Source organism: Aspergillus terreus, genomic scaffold (genome assembly GCF_000149615.1).
Source record: "Aspergillus terreus NIH2624 scaffold_10 genomic scaffold, whole genome shotgun sequence".
NCBI lineage: Eukaryota > Fungi > Ascomycota > Eurotiomycetes > Eurotiales > Aspergillaceae > Aspergillus > Aspergillus terreus.
The window spans coordinates 322,972-338,505 of NT_165933.1; the positions used below are offsets into that span (position 1 = coordinate 322,972).

General features: G+C 52.5%; 5 protein-coding genes across 5 annotated transcripts; 3 read left to right on the forward strand and 2 right to left on the reverse strand.

The window, feature by feature from the left end:
* Positions 1-882: 882 nt before the first annotated feature.
* ATEG_06960 (putative serine-rich protein) lies at positions 883-3,077 on the forward strand (the record flags this gene model as incomplete). Its single annotated transcript, XM_001209646.1, has 3 exons — positions 883-2,740; positions 2,790-2,986; positions 3,039-3,077. The coding sequence occupies 3 exons, from the start codon at positions 883-885 to the stop codon at positions 3,075-3,077; spliced, it is 2,094 nt and encodes a 697-aa protein (XP_001209646.1).
* A 797-nt stretch (positions 3,078-3,874) lies between these two features.
* Positions 3,875-5,737, reverse strand: ATEG_06961 (lysophospholipid acyltransferase; the record flags this gene model as incomplete). Its single annotated transcript, XM_001209647.1, has 4 exons — positions 3,875-4,356; positions 4,408-5,526; positions 5,608-5,652; positions 5,716-5,737. The coding sequence occupies 4 exons, from the start codon at positions 5,735-5,737 to the stop codon at positions 3,875-3,877; spliced, it is 1,668 nt and encodes a 555-aa protein (XP_001209647.1).
* Positions 5,738-6,123: 386 nt separating this feature from the next.
* On the forward strand, positions 6,124-8,034 carry ATEG_06962 (Sec1 family protein; the record flags this gene model as incomplete). Its single annotated transcript, XM_001209648.1, has 3 exons — positions 6,124-6,243; positions 6,307-7,332; positions 7,396-8,034. The coding sequence occupies 3 exons, from the start codon at positions 6,124-6,126 to the stop codon at positions 8,032-8,034; spliced, it is 1,785 nt and encodes a 594-aa protein (XP_001209648.1).
* A 312-nt stretch (positions 8,035-8,346) lies between these two features.
* Positions 8,347-9,532, forward strand: ATEG_06963 (SDR family oxidoreductase; the record flags this gene model as incomplete). The annotated part of the gene is made up of 2 exons (XM_001209649.1): positions 8,347-8,487; positions 8,558-9,532. The coding sequence occupies 2 exons, from the start codon at positions 8,347-8,349 to the stop codon at positions 9,530-9,532; spliced, it is 1,116 nt and encodes a 371-aa protein (XP_001209649.1).
* Positions 9,533-10,193: 661 nt separating this feature from the next.
* On the reverse strand, positions 10,194-14,800 carry ATEG_06964 (TRAPPII-specific subunit TRS120; the record flags this gene model as incomplete). The annotated part of the gene is made up of 3 exons (XM_001209650.1): positions 10,194-13,487; positions 13,546-14,537; positions 14,635-14,800. The coding sequence occupies 3 exons, from the start codon at positions 14,798-14,800 to the stop codon at positions 10,194-10,196; spliced, it is 4,452 nt and encodes a 1,483-aa protein (XP_001209650.1).
* Between the last annotated feature and the right edge of the window lie 734 nt (positions 14,801-15,534).

The following is a 15,534-nucleotide window of genomic DNA, read 5'->3' on the forward strand; positions in this document are numbered from 1 at the left end:
AGACCACGATGATCATCCACCACATGTCTTGAACCATGCCGAGATCATCCTGACCTCCAGACCTCCTGGCGAACCGCCTAGCCGCTGGCTGGCTCATTTACGGCGTGCTCCCTGCAGCTGCGGCGCCAATCGAGTCCGTTTCACACTGAGGGCACCTGCATCGCCCCCCTTTCGACGCACAACGCAGTGTGTTGGCAACTGCATCTCCTTCCTGCGGGCTCCACCACGCTTCCTCCGCGCCCACCGCCGCTAACAAAATTCCAGACCCTCTTAAACACCATGCTGCCCCGGTTGCATAGCGTCTCGTTTCAGATCTCCCTTTTCTTCCCTTGGCCTCCAGTCGTTCTGCTTTTTGTCGCTCCTTTAGAAACCCGCGTGGTGTTGTCGTTCCGTGCGTTCTGGTCTCGAGCTCGACGCTCTCTACATTCGCTTCGCTTCCCTCATCTCCAATGGACATGACTTGCTCCAACTGCTGACGATTTTTTTCTCCTCTCATTCTCCGTCGGACCCACGCTCTTTTGATGTCCTGTTCGTTGGACCTTAAATAACTGTCGCTCGTTTTGACGTCGCTATCTGTCGAGGCATTCCTTATTGCATCATCAAATTTTTGACCCCCAACCAAGACCCCGAAAACCACAACAAACAATCACATTCGCCATTCTTCACTTCCTCTTCTTCGGTCGCTCTCTTGCCACACTCTCAGCAGCCATTGTTGGACGACCTTTTTTCTCTTCGTGCTCTGTGTTTATGACTAGAGCTGGGTTCACCTTTGTTTTTGTTTCCCCTCAGTATTTTTAGCCGCCATTTCCGGCGTCATCTTTTCGGATATTACATTTCAATTCTCCCGCCGTCTACTGATAATGTACTAATCGTCACCTCGATATGCGCTCGGCTGGACCTTCAACGAATGCTCCTCCCCAGCGGAGAGCTCTGCATGAGCGCACTCCCTCCCAGACGAATGAGACCTCCCCACCCGAATCGGTGCGCACGCCCAGCGATAAGTACAATGATAGCGAGGAAGAGAACAATGTCTACACGGTGACGCCTTTTCCAACAAAGCCGGAACACATCCTGCCGCCGCGCCCCGGGAAAGGGCAGGAATTCATCCCAGACTCCCGGTTCCACGTTGACGAGGCCCCCAACGAATCTACCGCATCTCTCTCCACCGATCTCACGCGCTTGGGCGATAGCAGCCTGGAACAGTCCATTGGCGACCTCTGGGACTTGTCTTCCACCTTCGATGCCGCAAATACCCCCTCCCAGGTCTGGGAGGACGACCCGTCCTCCAGCAAATCCTCGTTGCCGGACCCAGACCTACCAGAGCACAAACCATTTGACCGCACTTCGGACGAGAATTCAGTCGCGGAGTATTCCGATGAGGAATTGACAAATACCCTGCCAACAGCTGCCCCGACAATCAAGACGGTCGTTTCCAATGCGTCATCCAGTCAGCCGTCGCAGCCGGAACATGCGGCCTCAAGCAATTCGAGTCCAAACGTCGTTCCAATCGGGCCGCCGTCCAGTCCAAATTTCGTTGCCTTGGATAGTTCCAGTCTGAATTTTGTTCGGTTGGGTGCTTCGTCCAACCCGGATACTGGCACTCGCTCAAACTCATTGTCTTCATTAAACTCCTTGGGCACCGTAATCCGGTATGCCGGTGCTGCCCCGTGGACACATGGGTCGTCCTCGGAACACTCGAGCTCGCGCTCCCAGTCTTTTCGTTCAAACCAGCCGCACAATCATATGGCTTCCACCCGGTCAAGCTCCTCTCGCCTTCGCGAACGAAGCCTCTCTCGCGCCACGTCCTCCTCCCGGAGTGGGCCGCCGTCAGATATTCAAGCCATCATCGATAGCGGAGTGTACATCCAATACCCTACGATTCGTGCGCCTTCCGCGTCGAGTTCAAGAGTCGACATCTCGAACATCGAAGAGTCGCCCGAGCATGAAGCACTGGAGCAGCCAGAAAATAACTTGGACCGTTTCAGGTCTCACCTTTCAACGGTCACATCTCGATGGTCTGCGGAATGTGAATCCGGCCGCGTTTCCCGAGCGGCAGGACGGATTGAAACCCTAGAGGAACCTTCACCCCCATCCACTGCACTTGTCCGCCAGAAACCTTCATCTTCCGTTTGGCTTGTGAACGGCTCCGATGGAAGCGCAAGCCTGGACAACGTGTCTAGACCCCCTGTCCGTGGAATGCACTCGAGATTTCCTCGTAGTCTCTCGTCTGGGTCAAGACAAAGCAGCATGCGGAGTATTAAGCGTCCCGCCACGGGCTCTAGCTTCGCTTTCCATATGATCCCGACGTGGGCCAGGATGTACTATAGCTTTGATGGAACCGCTGTCAACTCTGCCTTGTCCCTCGTGGAAGGCAGCCGGCCCGGTACCGCACGTTCAACGACCTCAAGGCCAGGTACAGCACGCTCAGCCACCTCCAAGCCTATCGCTATCGACCGCATCTCCACGGCTGCAAGTCAGCCAGAGACCCGCGAAAAGTCACCGGTTGACCCTCGCGATCCACGGAGTCACTGGGTGGAGGGCATGGAGATCACTGAACAGACCGGCACCCGGCGCACATTACGGCAAAGCTGGTCCCCTCATCTGTATCCTGACCGAAACATCGCGCGACAGAGAGGAAGCACCTGGCGTGCGCCGTCATTGGATTCCCGGACAGAGCCATTGCTTGGACGTAGAAACATCCAAGTGTGGTCTTTCTGTCTGGGTTTTGTTTGCCCTTTGAGTACGTTCGCCAACAACATTATGGATGATAACCGCTGACAATGACTTAGCTTGGCTTGTTGCATCCTTTCTGCCGCTTCCTCCGAAGCCGGAAATGGTACTGGCGGATGACAGCGAATCGGACGTTGAGACGGCATTACAATTGCGACTGTTCGACCTCGAGCGGAAGCGGTATCAAAACGCTCGATGGTGGCGGAACCTCAATCGCTGGATGAATTGCGTGGGCTTGGTGATTATCGTCATCATTGTGAGTGCCGACCTGTCCCGTCTATAAATTCCCTCGACTAATTGCTCCTTAGATTGTATTAGCTGTCGTTGGGACCCAGGTGGGCTTTTAATTCAAGCCCACCATTGCACTTCGCAGCTTTCTACGACAGTATAGACAGGCTACGCCTTGTTTTTGTTCTTTTTGCATGGATTGACTCCGGAGGAGTCTTTCGACCTTTTGCCATACCCTTTTTTCGCATTGTGATACCTCTTCGCTTCTCTTACCCCTTCGTTCAATCTTGGGTGCTGCTGGTTTGGATTCTGATTTCAACACAAAACTACTCGACATGACTGCACGACGTTATGCACTTAATGTTTGATATTATTAATTTGCGTTTCTCTGTCCTGAATTGCTGTCGGCCGCATGCTTCCCTTCTCGGTGCCTCAGATGCGCTCGCACTGCAAGTCATCAAGAGGCACCCACCTGGGCGTATGGGGCAATGGCTCAATTGGGGTTATGACAGATTATGGATATATGTTTCTTCTACCGTGTGTTGGATATTCCTTCTCTTCTTCCCACCATGTGCGTGTGTGGATACATGTTAGATTATGACTTCGTGACCAGAATCATTATATATACGGATTTTTCATCCAAACCCTGTTCTTGTAGCTTGTAAATTTCCTACATTAATAGTCTATTTGATATCATGTACAGTATCTGTTCCTGCAGTGCCTGGACATGGATCGATAACAATGAATCAACTTCCCTAAGCCCAACAGAACAGCTCTGTATCCCATGCCATGCCCGTCCCATTAAACACAAAACTTCCCGGCTGATATATACAACATCCAACCTTGAATGATCCATGTCTCCCGTCCTCGTCTCCAGCAACATCCCCATATTCTATCTTTTGAGTGCAGCAAGCAATCACGGCAACTTCCGCCCAATCTTATCCTCCACCGCAGCCTTGAGGTCCTCTCCCGTCGGCATTGTGACAACACTGCCGCGTCGGCGTCTCGATTCAATCTCTGCCTTGATTTCCTCCACCGCATCGTCAAACTCCTGGATTGCATCGCTCGGCAGACCCAGGGTGGGCTGTCGCATGTCCTCTGTGCTCGTTGTCCGCGGGATGTACGGCTTGTTGCGCGCTTTGAGTTTACGGATGAGAAGACCCTTTGCGGGACTGCCGAAGAAAGCGAGGGATAGGATATTGCCCACGATGCCGTAGTAGTACACGCTTTGCCAGATGCGGACGGAGGTCCCGAACGAGAGGAAGATGAAGGGTACGACGGCAAAGGACAATGTGGCTTGTGTTACAAACCAGCTGAAAATATCATAGTACTTTTTGTACGCGGTGGGCTTGGAGCCATCGGGTGACAGAAAGAAAGGACGGACGTATCGTCGGAAATCTGCGCCGGTCAGTAGAGAAAGTAAAAGGGGAGAAGGAAGTCACGACATACTCTTCGCAACTGTTTGGATGAAGGATCCCAGAACGAAGGTCATGTAGTACCCGGGGTAGAAACCGTGCCAAAAAGCGCTCGTCGCGAAGGTCGCGAGGCTGGCGCGGAAGCCAGGTTTCTTGCCTTTGGGCGTGACGCGCAGGTAGACATAGTTGCGCAGCCAGTGGTTGGTGTTCTTGTTCCAGCTACCGAGATAAGCGTGGGAGTTCTGGGCGGTTTCCAGACCCCAGGGGTCGATATTCTCTAGACGATTCCAGAATACCTTGCCTGATTTGGGATCAAACCCATTATATCCCATGCCGGACAGGATACAGGCACCTTCGGTCAGAGACCAGACTCCATAGTACTTGGTTCGGGTGACGAAGCCGAGCATATACAAGGTCCACACGCGGCGCAGGAACGAGAGTTCCATGAAGCCTTCGCTCAAAACAGTATCCTGGTTGTAGACCGATCCCAGTTGTAGAAAGACCAGGATCCAGAACAGTCCCATGACGGCCTTCTTGAAGGCAGGCGTTCCACTCCGGGGAATTCTACGCTTCTTCCGGGTGGGAGGAGCTTTGGACGGGTCCGTTCCAGGGGGCACATCGAAAAGGGTTGTGTCGATCCAGCGGCGATAATCGACGTACTCGAATGACGGTCCACCAAAAAGAGACGGAAAGAATAGAATGTACCCGAGGTAGTCCAGAATTCCGGGAAACTCTGTGATCGCGGCGTATTTTTGCGGGTCGGAGAGCTGTGCTTGGGGCAGCCGGCCGTCATGAACGTTCCAGCAGAAGGAGGATAGCTTCATGACGAGCACCATCTGAGCTCCAGTAATGTCAACTACCTGCGGATCATTCAGGATTTGCCGGTAAATGTGACTGATAGACATGTGTCCCATCAGAAAGATGAACCCGATCCATGGCATTAATGATCCGTCGACGTAGTAGGCTATGGCGTAGACACCGGCGGCACTGTAAAAGAGCGTACGAAGACCGTCCCAGAGGTCAAACAGACCAACAAGATAGAAGAGTGAGACTGAAATACTGAATGCATTCTTTTTCCAGGGTTGGGCGTCCGGTAGTCTCTTCAAAATCGCGGCCAAAGGATAGGAGAGGAGGAATGACGCAATAAGCTTGACTAGAAAATATTCCCGAGAACGCGTTAGTGACCCAGCATGAAGGAGAAAAGGGTGAGAATAGCTAGTCGAAAAGAACATACGCTCATCAACCGAAGCTCCAGTAAGTTTTGCTGGATAATCAAACACTGGAGATGGTTAGTTGTCTGATTTTGGAGTTTTGCGGATATTGTATCCTCGAGCGAGCCTACAGTGGTTGATGAAAGCTAGCATGGTGGGCGAAGAGCTCCGAGGGAAACGTAGACAGGAAAACAGACGGCTTTCTGATCAGAAGGGTAGGAAAGACATGGAGACGATGGGCGAGAGGAGGAGAAGAGGAGAGTGTGAACGAGGTGGGAGAAGAAGAAGAAGTACGGAGTATAGAAAAGAAGCATAGAAAGTTGGATGGATGAATGAATGATCATCCCGCACAGAATCACATGGGCGGTCACTTTCCCTTGTCGGTCATCCATCACCCTTCTTCTCCTTCCCGCATCAATCCCGCATTACTGCCCCATCCACCCACCTGTATCACTCCATTTCTCCCCTCATGACCTTGTTCTTCTCCTCTCCTTGCTCGTGATACCTTCTCCTTCTCTCCCCTCCACCATTCGTTCACCATGGATGTCGTCGCCGCGGTGTCCGGGTACATCTCTAAGATGGTCACCACCGGCGATCCGTCGACGACGGGGAGCTCTTCATCATCTAAAATGAAGATTCTGCTTTTGGACAGTGAGACAGTGGGACACGCGCTTCAATTGCCCTGGTTATGATGATCTGACGAGCTAATCGGTCGTCGATAGGTCCCGATTGTATCGACTGCCATCACCCAGTCCGCCTTACTAAACCACGAGGTCTATCTGATAGATCGATTGGATAATGCCGCTAGGGAAAAAATGCGACATCTGCGATGCCTGTGCTTTGTGCGCCCCTCTCCCACCTCCATCCAATTCCTCATCGACGAACTGCGCGAACCCAAGTACGGCGAATACTATATCTACCTGAGCAACATCATCCGCAAATCCTCCCTCGAGCGACTCGCGGAAGCAGACAGTCACGAGGTTGTCCGTGCGGTTCAAGAACACTTCGCCGATTTTCTGGTCGTCAATCCCGACCTATGTTCCCTGAATCTTGGGTTCCCCAATCTGCGACTATGGAGCCACTCTCCGGACTTATGGAATCCGGATGCGCTGCAGCGAGCCACGGACGGGGTTATCGCGATGCTTTTAGCGTTGAAGAAAAACCCATTGATTCGTTACGAGAAGAACAGCTTACTGGCGAAGAAGTTGGCCACCGAAGTTCGCTATCAAGTGACCCAAGAAGAGCAACTGTTCAACTTTCGGAAAACCGACACTCCCCCGATTTTGCTGATCCTGGACCGACGAGACGACCCCATCACTCCGCTTCTCACACAATGGACGTATCAGGCGATGGTCCATGAACTACTGGGTATCAATAATGGAAGGGTGGACCTTCGAGACGTGCCCGAGATCCGACCGGAGCTTCGCGAGATTGTCCTTTCCCAGGACCAAGATCCATTTTTCAAGAAGAACATGTATCAGAACTTTGGTGATCTGGGCCAGAACATCAAGGAATACGTCGAACAATATCAGGTCAAGACTCAAAACACCATGAACATCGAGTCGATCGCAGATATGAAGCGTTTCGTGGAGGACTACCCTGAATTTCGCAAACTCTCCGGTAATGTGAGCAAGCATGTTACCTTGGTGGGTGAGCTCAGCCGACGGGTCGGCGAGCACGATCTCCTGGACGTGAGCGAGCTGGAGCAGAGCCTGGCTTGCAGTGACAACCATGCAAATGACCTCAAGGTATGTCTCGAACAGTAATCGTGGCCCGTGTCTGAGATTCTTGTATTGACCATGACCCGGCAGACTCTGCAAAGAATTATCCAGTTGCCCACCGTACCAGCTGAGAACAAGTTACGATTGGTGGCACTTTATGCTATTCGATACGAAAAGCAGCCGTCTAATGCATTGCCTGTGTTGCTTGACTTGATGGTTACTGCCGGAAATGTCCCCTCATATAAAGTCAACATCATCCCCAAACTCCTCGCCTACCACCACTCTCTTCAAGCTCCTCCCGTCGCCGGGGGCTTCTCTGACTTGTTCGAGTCCACGTCTTTCTTCGGTGGCGCAAAGGACCGTTTCAAAGGACTCAAGGGCGTTGAGAACGTCTATACCCAACACTCGCCTCGACTAGAGGCAACATTACAGAATCTAATCAAGGGCCGCTTAAAGGAGCTGCAGTATCCCTTCCTTGAGAATAGCGGCCATATTCGCGACAAACCTCAGGACATTATAATCTTTATGGTCGGCGGAGCAACGTATGAAGAGGCCAAGATGGTTGCCCAAGTCAATGCCAGCTCTCCTGGCGTTCGGGTGGTGCTGGGTGGCACAGCCATCCACAATAGCACCAGTTTCTTAGAAGAAGTTGACGATGCTGTGAGCGGCTGGCCCGAGCCCGGCCCCTCTAGTGCTGCTGGACGGCTCCGGAGGGAGCTTGCGCGGTAGTAATCCATAGTTGTCGGCGTTGCAAGATGGCTTGTTTGTTCTATTGATTTGTGTCATGGCATTTTACCCGGCTGGAGCCTCTGATTGTATATTCGAGAAGCGAACTTCTTACGAAACAAGTAATGATCTTACGATAAACCACATAGAAGAGTAACTTGTCTGTATACTGTCGACGATGTCTACGTATAGAACGTGCAGAATTGCGGGGTGCCGCCGCCCCGGAAATTTCTCAATGCGGAGGATGTCTCGACCTTCTCCGTCACCGCGCCAAAACACCCAACTCGACCCTCGGATTGTCCTCCATCGCTCGCCATGGAGCTTCAAAACTCACCCCCGAAACCGGGGAGCGCGCTGTCGCCTTCTGCAGCGGTTTCTCGAGAGCCTAAACTCCAGCTTCCTTCCACAACCGATCCGCCAGGACCACAGAACCCACCAAAGCCCCTCGTATGGCTGGTAAGACGCCGAAAGCGCCTACCAACCCCTTCATTTCCCACCAACTGACATGTGCATTCGCTTTCTTCAGATATTTGGGGCCACCGGCCACATGGGTCGCTCCCTTGTGAAGACCGCCTTGTCCCGCGACGACCTCGTCTCCGCCGTCGGGCGCACGTTCGAGAATAGCCCCGAGACGATGAAGAAGCTGGAGGACGAGCACGAGAATTGCTTAGGTCTCCTCTGCGATGTCCGCGCCCGCGAGACCGTCAAGCGCGTCATCGACCGCACCATTGAGCGCTTCGGACGCATCGACATCATCGCGAACTGCGCCGGGTATGGGGTGATCGGGGCCTGCGAGGACCAAGACGAGTACGACATCCGTGACCAATTCGAGACCAACTTCACGGGTACCCTGAACATGATCCAGCTATCGCTGCCGCATTTCCGCGAGCGCCGCTCCGGCCGATACCTCATCTTCAGTTCAACGTCGGGCGCGCTGGGCGTCCCCGGCCTCGGGCCGTACTGCGCGTCCAAATACGCGGTCGAGGGCCTAATGGAGAGTATGCTGTACGAGGTGGACAGCTTCAATATCAAGACCACCCTTGTGGAGCCGGGCCACATGCGCCGCGATGATGTTTCCGATCTGTTCTCCGACACGGCCACCCCAGCGAACCGCGATAATGGGGTTCACAACGAACACAACCTCACGTCCCCGCTGCCGCTCTACGGCCACTTCTTCGTCAAGCCGCCTAGCGAGCCGTACAACACGCCCACCGCGCCGGCGGCTCATGCGAAGCGTATGTTAATGTGGCTGGGCGACAAGCAGCCCGCCAGCGCCGTCAAAGCGGCCCATCTCGTCTGGCAACTCGGCCATTGCTCGTACCCTCCGCTCCGCCTCATCCTCGGCACGTACGCAGTGGAGAGTATTCGAGACCGTCTTAAGTGTATCATTGAGGAGATTGAGGACTGGAAGTACCTCAGCTTCCCCCAGGGCGATCAACCAGGTCCTTCTCCGGCAAAGGACAGATTGAACCACCAAGAGGAAGATAAGCAAGCGACATGACCTGGATCGATCACCATATAACGACCGACATTAATTACTGCTTCACGGATAGAGATATATGTGACTTACGATACCCCCTTGGTGTTCTATACCCCCTGATCACTGTCAGCGCGCTGCTCCGCCCGCACACCTCATCTGCTCCCTGGATTGCGGTCCTCTTGGGGTGTTGGTTCGCAAAGAACCGCATGCTCGGATGGAGACGGCTTGTCGAGGGCTATGTTGCTGACACGCGCCAGAGGAGACGGCCGTCTGACGCGTCTCCATTCGCTCGGATAGACCTTGTCTATCGACAAAGACGACACCAAAACCCCTACAGTCAGTTGGTTGAGGATAGCATTTATTAATAGTGGCTGTGTCTGAGGTGTATGTACAAAGTCCCGGCACTCGGGCAATGACATGAACATCTAGATATCTATATAGCAACACAAAGAATAACTTCGGCTCGACCACCCATATACACATCGAAACTAGGTCTCACCCTCGTAGTTAATACACGAGCAGGACGGACTTCGTTTCTCCCGCCGATGACATCAAACTCATAAACCATGCCATTTCATAATTTCTGCTGTTTGCCAAGCAGCCAGTGAATGCAAGCCCTTGTCGACTCTTCACTTTTATACTGCCGCTTCTCTCTCTCTCTCTCTCTCTTTTTGCAGGGCCGCTAATCATGAGCATTCAAAACACAGGGTTCTTTGGCATGCCATACCCGCCTCTTCTTCGCCATGTCTGCACCGAAAGTGTCATGGATAGGCACACCATCATCATCCTTATGTGCCACTGCACGTTCCGATTCTGGCGAGGCTCTTAAGATGCGGACCTCCTCAACGGTGGCTCCGATTTCGTACGCTCCGCGACAGAGGATAGTCACACCGACAGTGGCAGTTGTGCTCTCCTCGCTCTGGATGATAGGTAGCACTTGCTGCAACATGCCAGTCCACGCAAGGCGTCTTGACAGATCGAGGGCCACATTGCTGGGTTGGTGACATAAACTCGGCTGTAGTCGGAGCAGGGGGTGGATGGGTTTCGAGGAACGATTGCGGATGGTGACCGTCAGATTCAGCATATCGTCACAGCGCACCTTATATCGTGACCGTCCAACCTGTACCACGGCATCGGTAGGGTTGTTGTCACTATCGGCGGCAAGCTCATCCGCGAATGGAGCATCTAAGGAGAAATCGATGTCGACATCATCCAGTCGGAACGCATCTACCATGCGGGAGTTCAGTCGCAGGTTTCTAAGGTCGATCGTGCCCTCACGTCCCACAGGACTTTCCTTCCAGGTTCCGGAGATTCTCTTGAGGAGTTCTTCCCGATACCAAAAGGCCTCTCGCGATGCGGCTTCGCCTTCAAATGTGAGCTTATTGGCACTGACAACGAACTGTCGCTTAACGCCCGTATTGAGGATCGGGATGGAAGCGTGGGGATTGTCTATATAGACACGAGGAAGCACGAGCACAAAGCGCGACATCTGACCAGGTTGGAGCTCTTCAGATACTGTGTACTGCCCATCTTTGGTCATTGCTTCTGTCGACTGCCCTGACGAGGGCTCTATTGGTTGCTCGCTAACATGGAGGGAGACGTATAAGGCATTCGGCCAGGCATTACGAAGATCAAGCAACACAATGCAATGATCGGATCCGTATGCGCCCCGCCCAAGGTGCGAAAGGACAGGTGAAAATGGATCACTGCCAATGCGTGGTGAAAGAGCTGACTGAGTCTGAGCAGACTTTGACGGTGGAGCGACATCCTGTCGGTTCCACCAGGCAAAATCACTGCTGAATGGGAGAATGTCACAACGTGCAACTTCAATACTGGCATTAACAGTCACAGTCAGCGGAATGAATAATTGTCGGGTATAAAAAACATCCGGCAATTCGCCATGGGATAGATCAACGCATGAGTAATCTATCTGCACGGTCGTATCCTGCAGGCCCGGCTTGCCAAATATGTCAATCGTGAATGTTGCACTTCCTCCGGCAGGTATTGAATGATCACCCGGGTTTGCGCCTTGCCGGCGCCACCGCAAAGCTGGTTTCATCAAGCTCAATTCCAGTTCGTAGATCTCTGCTGGCAGCAGATCTTTGTTGCTCAGGGCGGACTGTATTTGTCTATTCGTAGAATCTTGGAATGTGAACAAGATGAAGTCCAAGGGGCATGTTGATGTGTTGCGAAGGGTAATGTTGAAGGACCCATGTTCACCTTCCAGCACCATTGCTGCTGATTGTGCAAGTGACATAGATTCGATGATCAAGGACGGTTGTTTCCCGATCACTTTGACCTCGCAAGAAGAGGTCTCGGGGCCCTTCTTTGGAACTACCTTTCCATCCTTCGACGTTGTCGAGCTCCATGAGAGAGGACGTTCTGTCGACGGGCTCTTTGCTGCCAGACCCGTGCGCTTAAACTTGCTTTCCACTTCTGGTTTCCACGGCTCTCTGAAAATGGGGAACCTTCGTTCTCTGCAGTGACGAACTTTGATAACGCACCCGGTAATGTTCACTGTGCCTGCCTCTTGAGCGATTCCAAAGATCGTGATATCCTGCAAACAGAATGGCGGAAGAATGATCCACTCAACCACGGCATCGAAAGGGATACCCTCACTATCAAGACGAATCCTTTCGATCTCCAACTCGAACTCATATGGATTCTGTAAAGTGACTTTGAACGCCGCATGTTCGCCAGCAACCATGAGGAGCTCCGAGGCCTTGCTACTCGTCTTCGAGAAAGGATTATAGAGGAATGGATCTTTGGTGGCCTTTTCACGCGATTTGGTAACGGCGTCGAATTCAGGCTTGGATCGGCGAACCGGTCGGCTGTTATCAGCGAGAGGCAACAACGCGACATCGCGGACTAAAAAGTCGTCCCAGTACTCAGCCTCCAAGTTGGCTGCTCCCAGTTTGCTGGCGGCGCCAACCGTTCTCTTGATGTTGTTTAGAAGACGAACCTGCTCATCTGGGGGCAGGTATGGTGGGGTATGATTCAACTCGGTGAGCGTGAGGTCCCCTCTGATAGTCTGTAGCAACTCGACCGTGAAACGAAGGACACCGCCAAAGTCAGGAAGTGCCTCACATGCATTGATGCACGCTTTAAGTACGTCAATCTTGAGATTCAAGTCGCCGTATCCATCGAGGACGACATGTCGAAAGGATCGCTCAACGATGGCAGTTACTGAATCGTACTCAGGAAAAGGCTCTTCGCCATCCAAAGTCAAAGATCTCCTCTTCGTCCACTCGTAGTAGGATGAGGGCTGTACTCCATATATCTCCCCAATTGTCGCAAGAAGTGTGCGCATGCTCTCCTCCATATTCCCCGGACCAACGTCAAGAGCATTTATGTCAAATGCTGTATCGCTCAGGGATGCTAGACCAGCCGCAGGATGTATTCCGACTTCTGCAGCCCCGATTTTGCGAGCTTGTACCAGAGTGGGAACCATCGTGGATAATAATTCCCTCAAGATGAATGCTTTCTTCCGCGGTAGATCCAGAGTATTCAAAACAGACACGATGCCTACAATGATAGGTATGGTGTCTGTGGGGGGCAAGTCTGCGCTGAAGGACAGCGGTAATGCGCGAAAGAGGAAATTGGCAATTTCTGACTTCTTCAAGATGACCAATCCACGAGGGCGCTCTGGCCGATGCAGCGGCACGAGAGGTTCATTGGTGACAATATGTTTCAGTGCATTGTCATCTAGGGCACCGTCACGAACCCGTGCTGCTGCCAATAATCTGGCAAGGCGGATGACTGTTTCCGAAAAGACAAGTTGAGGAAGAGGTTCATCAGTGATGTTCGCAGCACGGTTGTAGAGATTCAGAATATTGTTTGCAAGGTCGGGTAATAAATTGGACAAGTTCTGAAGAGATATCACACGGTTCCCTGGTGCAGATTGACCCGAGCTCGAGTCGACGGTCTGTGATAATTTCGATGACTTGTCGGCAACGGGATAGCAAATGGGAGGAATCTGCCGCGCAAAGTTAACAGGCTGGAGCTTTCAAGTTAAGGAGGTATCAGCCACGCACCTGAAAATCCATGCCCGCCCAGCTGAACATCAGCAGACATAGTAAAATCGACTCAAGGGCTTTGGCATGCCACACATAATCACTACAAGCTCTAGCGTTTGACGCCGCCTCTACCAGCTCTTTGAGAGCGTCGGGCCATCTCCCAGCCTGCAGGAAAAGGGTTCCAACTACTACTCCGGTTCGGCCCTTGATGCGATTCTTGGTACGGTCAGTCGCACTCATGCTGCTCACAGACATGCGATCTCGACTATGCTCTTTTGACGACGGCAGTGAGGTGAGCTTCCCCGTTGAATTGGTGCGGTTAGCTAGCTGGATTGATCGTGTGATTTCGTCGAATGTGGTCGGCGTCTCATGATCGCTGGGTGCGGGTGAGGTTGGTTTCGAACTGACAGGAGAGGCCGGAGCACTATTTGCGTCCGATGGCAAGTGTACAGGCATCGTCATTCGATGCATGAGCCGATCTGTGGGACGGGGGCGTAAATCTGGGCCACGGTGCGGCCCCCAGGAAGACGCTTTCGGTGATTCAATCGTGGGTATACTTTGAATAATCTTCGCAAATCCGTCCAACTCGGACAGGAGTAGAGATGTAATATCGCAGAGGACCGTCTTCATTGTCGTTGCCTTGGAAGCCTGGGGTCGCGGGACCCATAATACATCATCAGGACCGTTGGACAGTTTCTCCACGCCCTTGTAGTCGAACACTAAAAGCTGATGTACCAGGGCCCTGGTGTTTCTTTCCTTCACGACTTCAAGCTCCTGTCGAAGCTCATCTAGTCCGGCAGGCGCAGGAGGGCATGCAGGCGAAGATCCATGCTCTACGCCGTGGTCGTTATCGGTTTCGCCGAGCTCCGTCCCGTCTGCTATGGCGATGATCACAAGTGGTTCTCGGAAGATCTCAAACGGAAACAATTCGAGGTGCGACGTTGGGGGCACAGAGAAGGACAGATCGTAAAGAATCAAGCCCGTAGGAAATGCTAATGGGGAGAACATATCTATCAAAAAAAAAAATATCAGTCAGTGACTGCGACAGGGTGCCCAAGCTATACAGCTAGCTCATCGTATGAGGAATAGGGGCATGAAGTCGCGTACTTCTATTTGGTCGCGAGTCGGGACTAATGTCCCCCAGACGGACCACATTTTCGGCCTGAAGTCTTGCTGCGAAGCTGAGGAATCTTGACCGTCTGATTTTGCCGATGGGGAGGAGCAGCGCACGAATGCGCACCGGCGCTATGGGAGAAAGAGGATCAACCCCCATCATATCATCTGCAAGGATGCGGAGGGGAGGCAGTCGGCGAAACGCTCACTGCGCCCAAGTAGAGCTCCTGATAGTCATGCGGAGGTTGGGCGGTCGCGATAAGAGGGTCCAATTCAATTGAAGTGAATAGACGAACAAGCTAAGTACGGGAAAGAAAAGAACCCAAATGAACCTCGCTCACTCGAGAGCCGAGTCAACAACAACCACGAACCCCGGAGAATCAACAACCGAGCATCTAAATGGCGCTCTGGGTCCCTCTCGACCGCCGTGGTTCACGGGGGCTTACATAACCTCCGAGTGACCGATAACGTTTTCCACAATCGAGCCGCGCCTACAACCGAGCCGCGCCCTTTCCACCAAAACTCCTACTTCCTAAATTCAACGCGTCTTTTCTCATCACCACAATTTAATATGCATCTTTCTAAAGAATCGCGCATTCAGATGGCTATTTCAGCTTATCAGAAAGGCTAGGTTAAATCAATTAAACGCGCTGTGGCCCTTTTTGCTGTCCCCGAAAGCACTGTACGCGACCGGCTTTATAGTGCTAAATCACGGTCGGAAACACGCGCCAATAGTTATAAACTGACCGAATTCGAAGAGGAATTGCTTTTAAAGCGATTATTAGATGCAGATACGCGAGGATTTCTAATTCGACCCGAATTTCTACGTGGAATAGCCTAGGTTTTACTTCGCAGTCGTTTACAAGACCCTACCGCAGCTATCGGAACTAACTG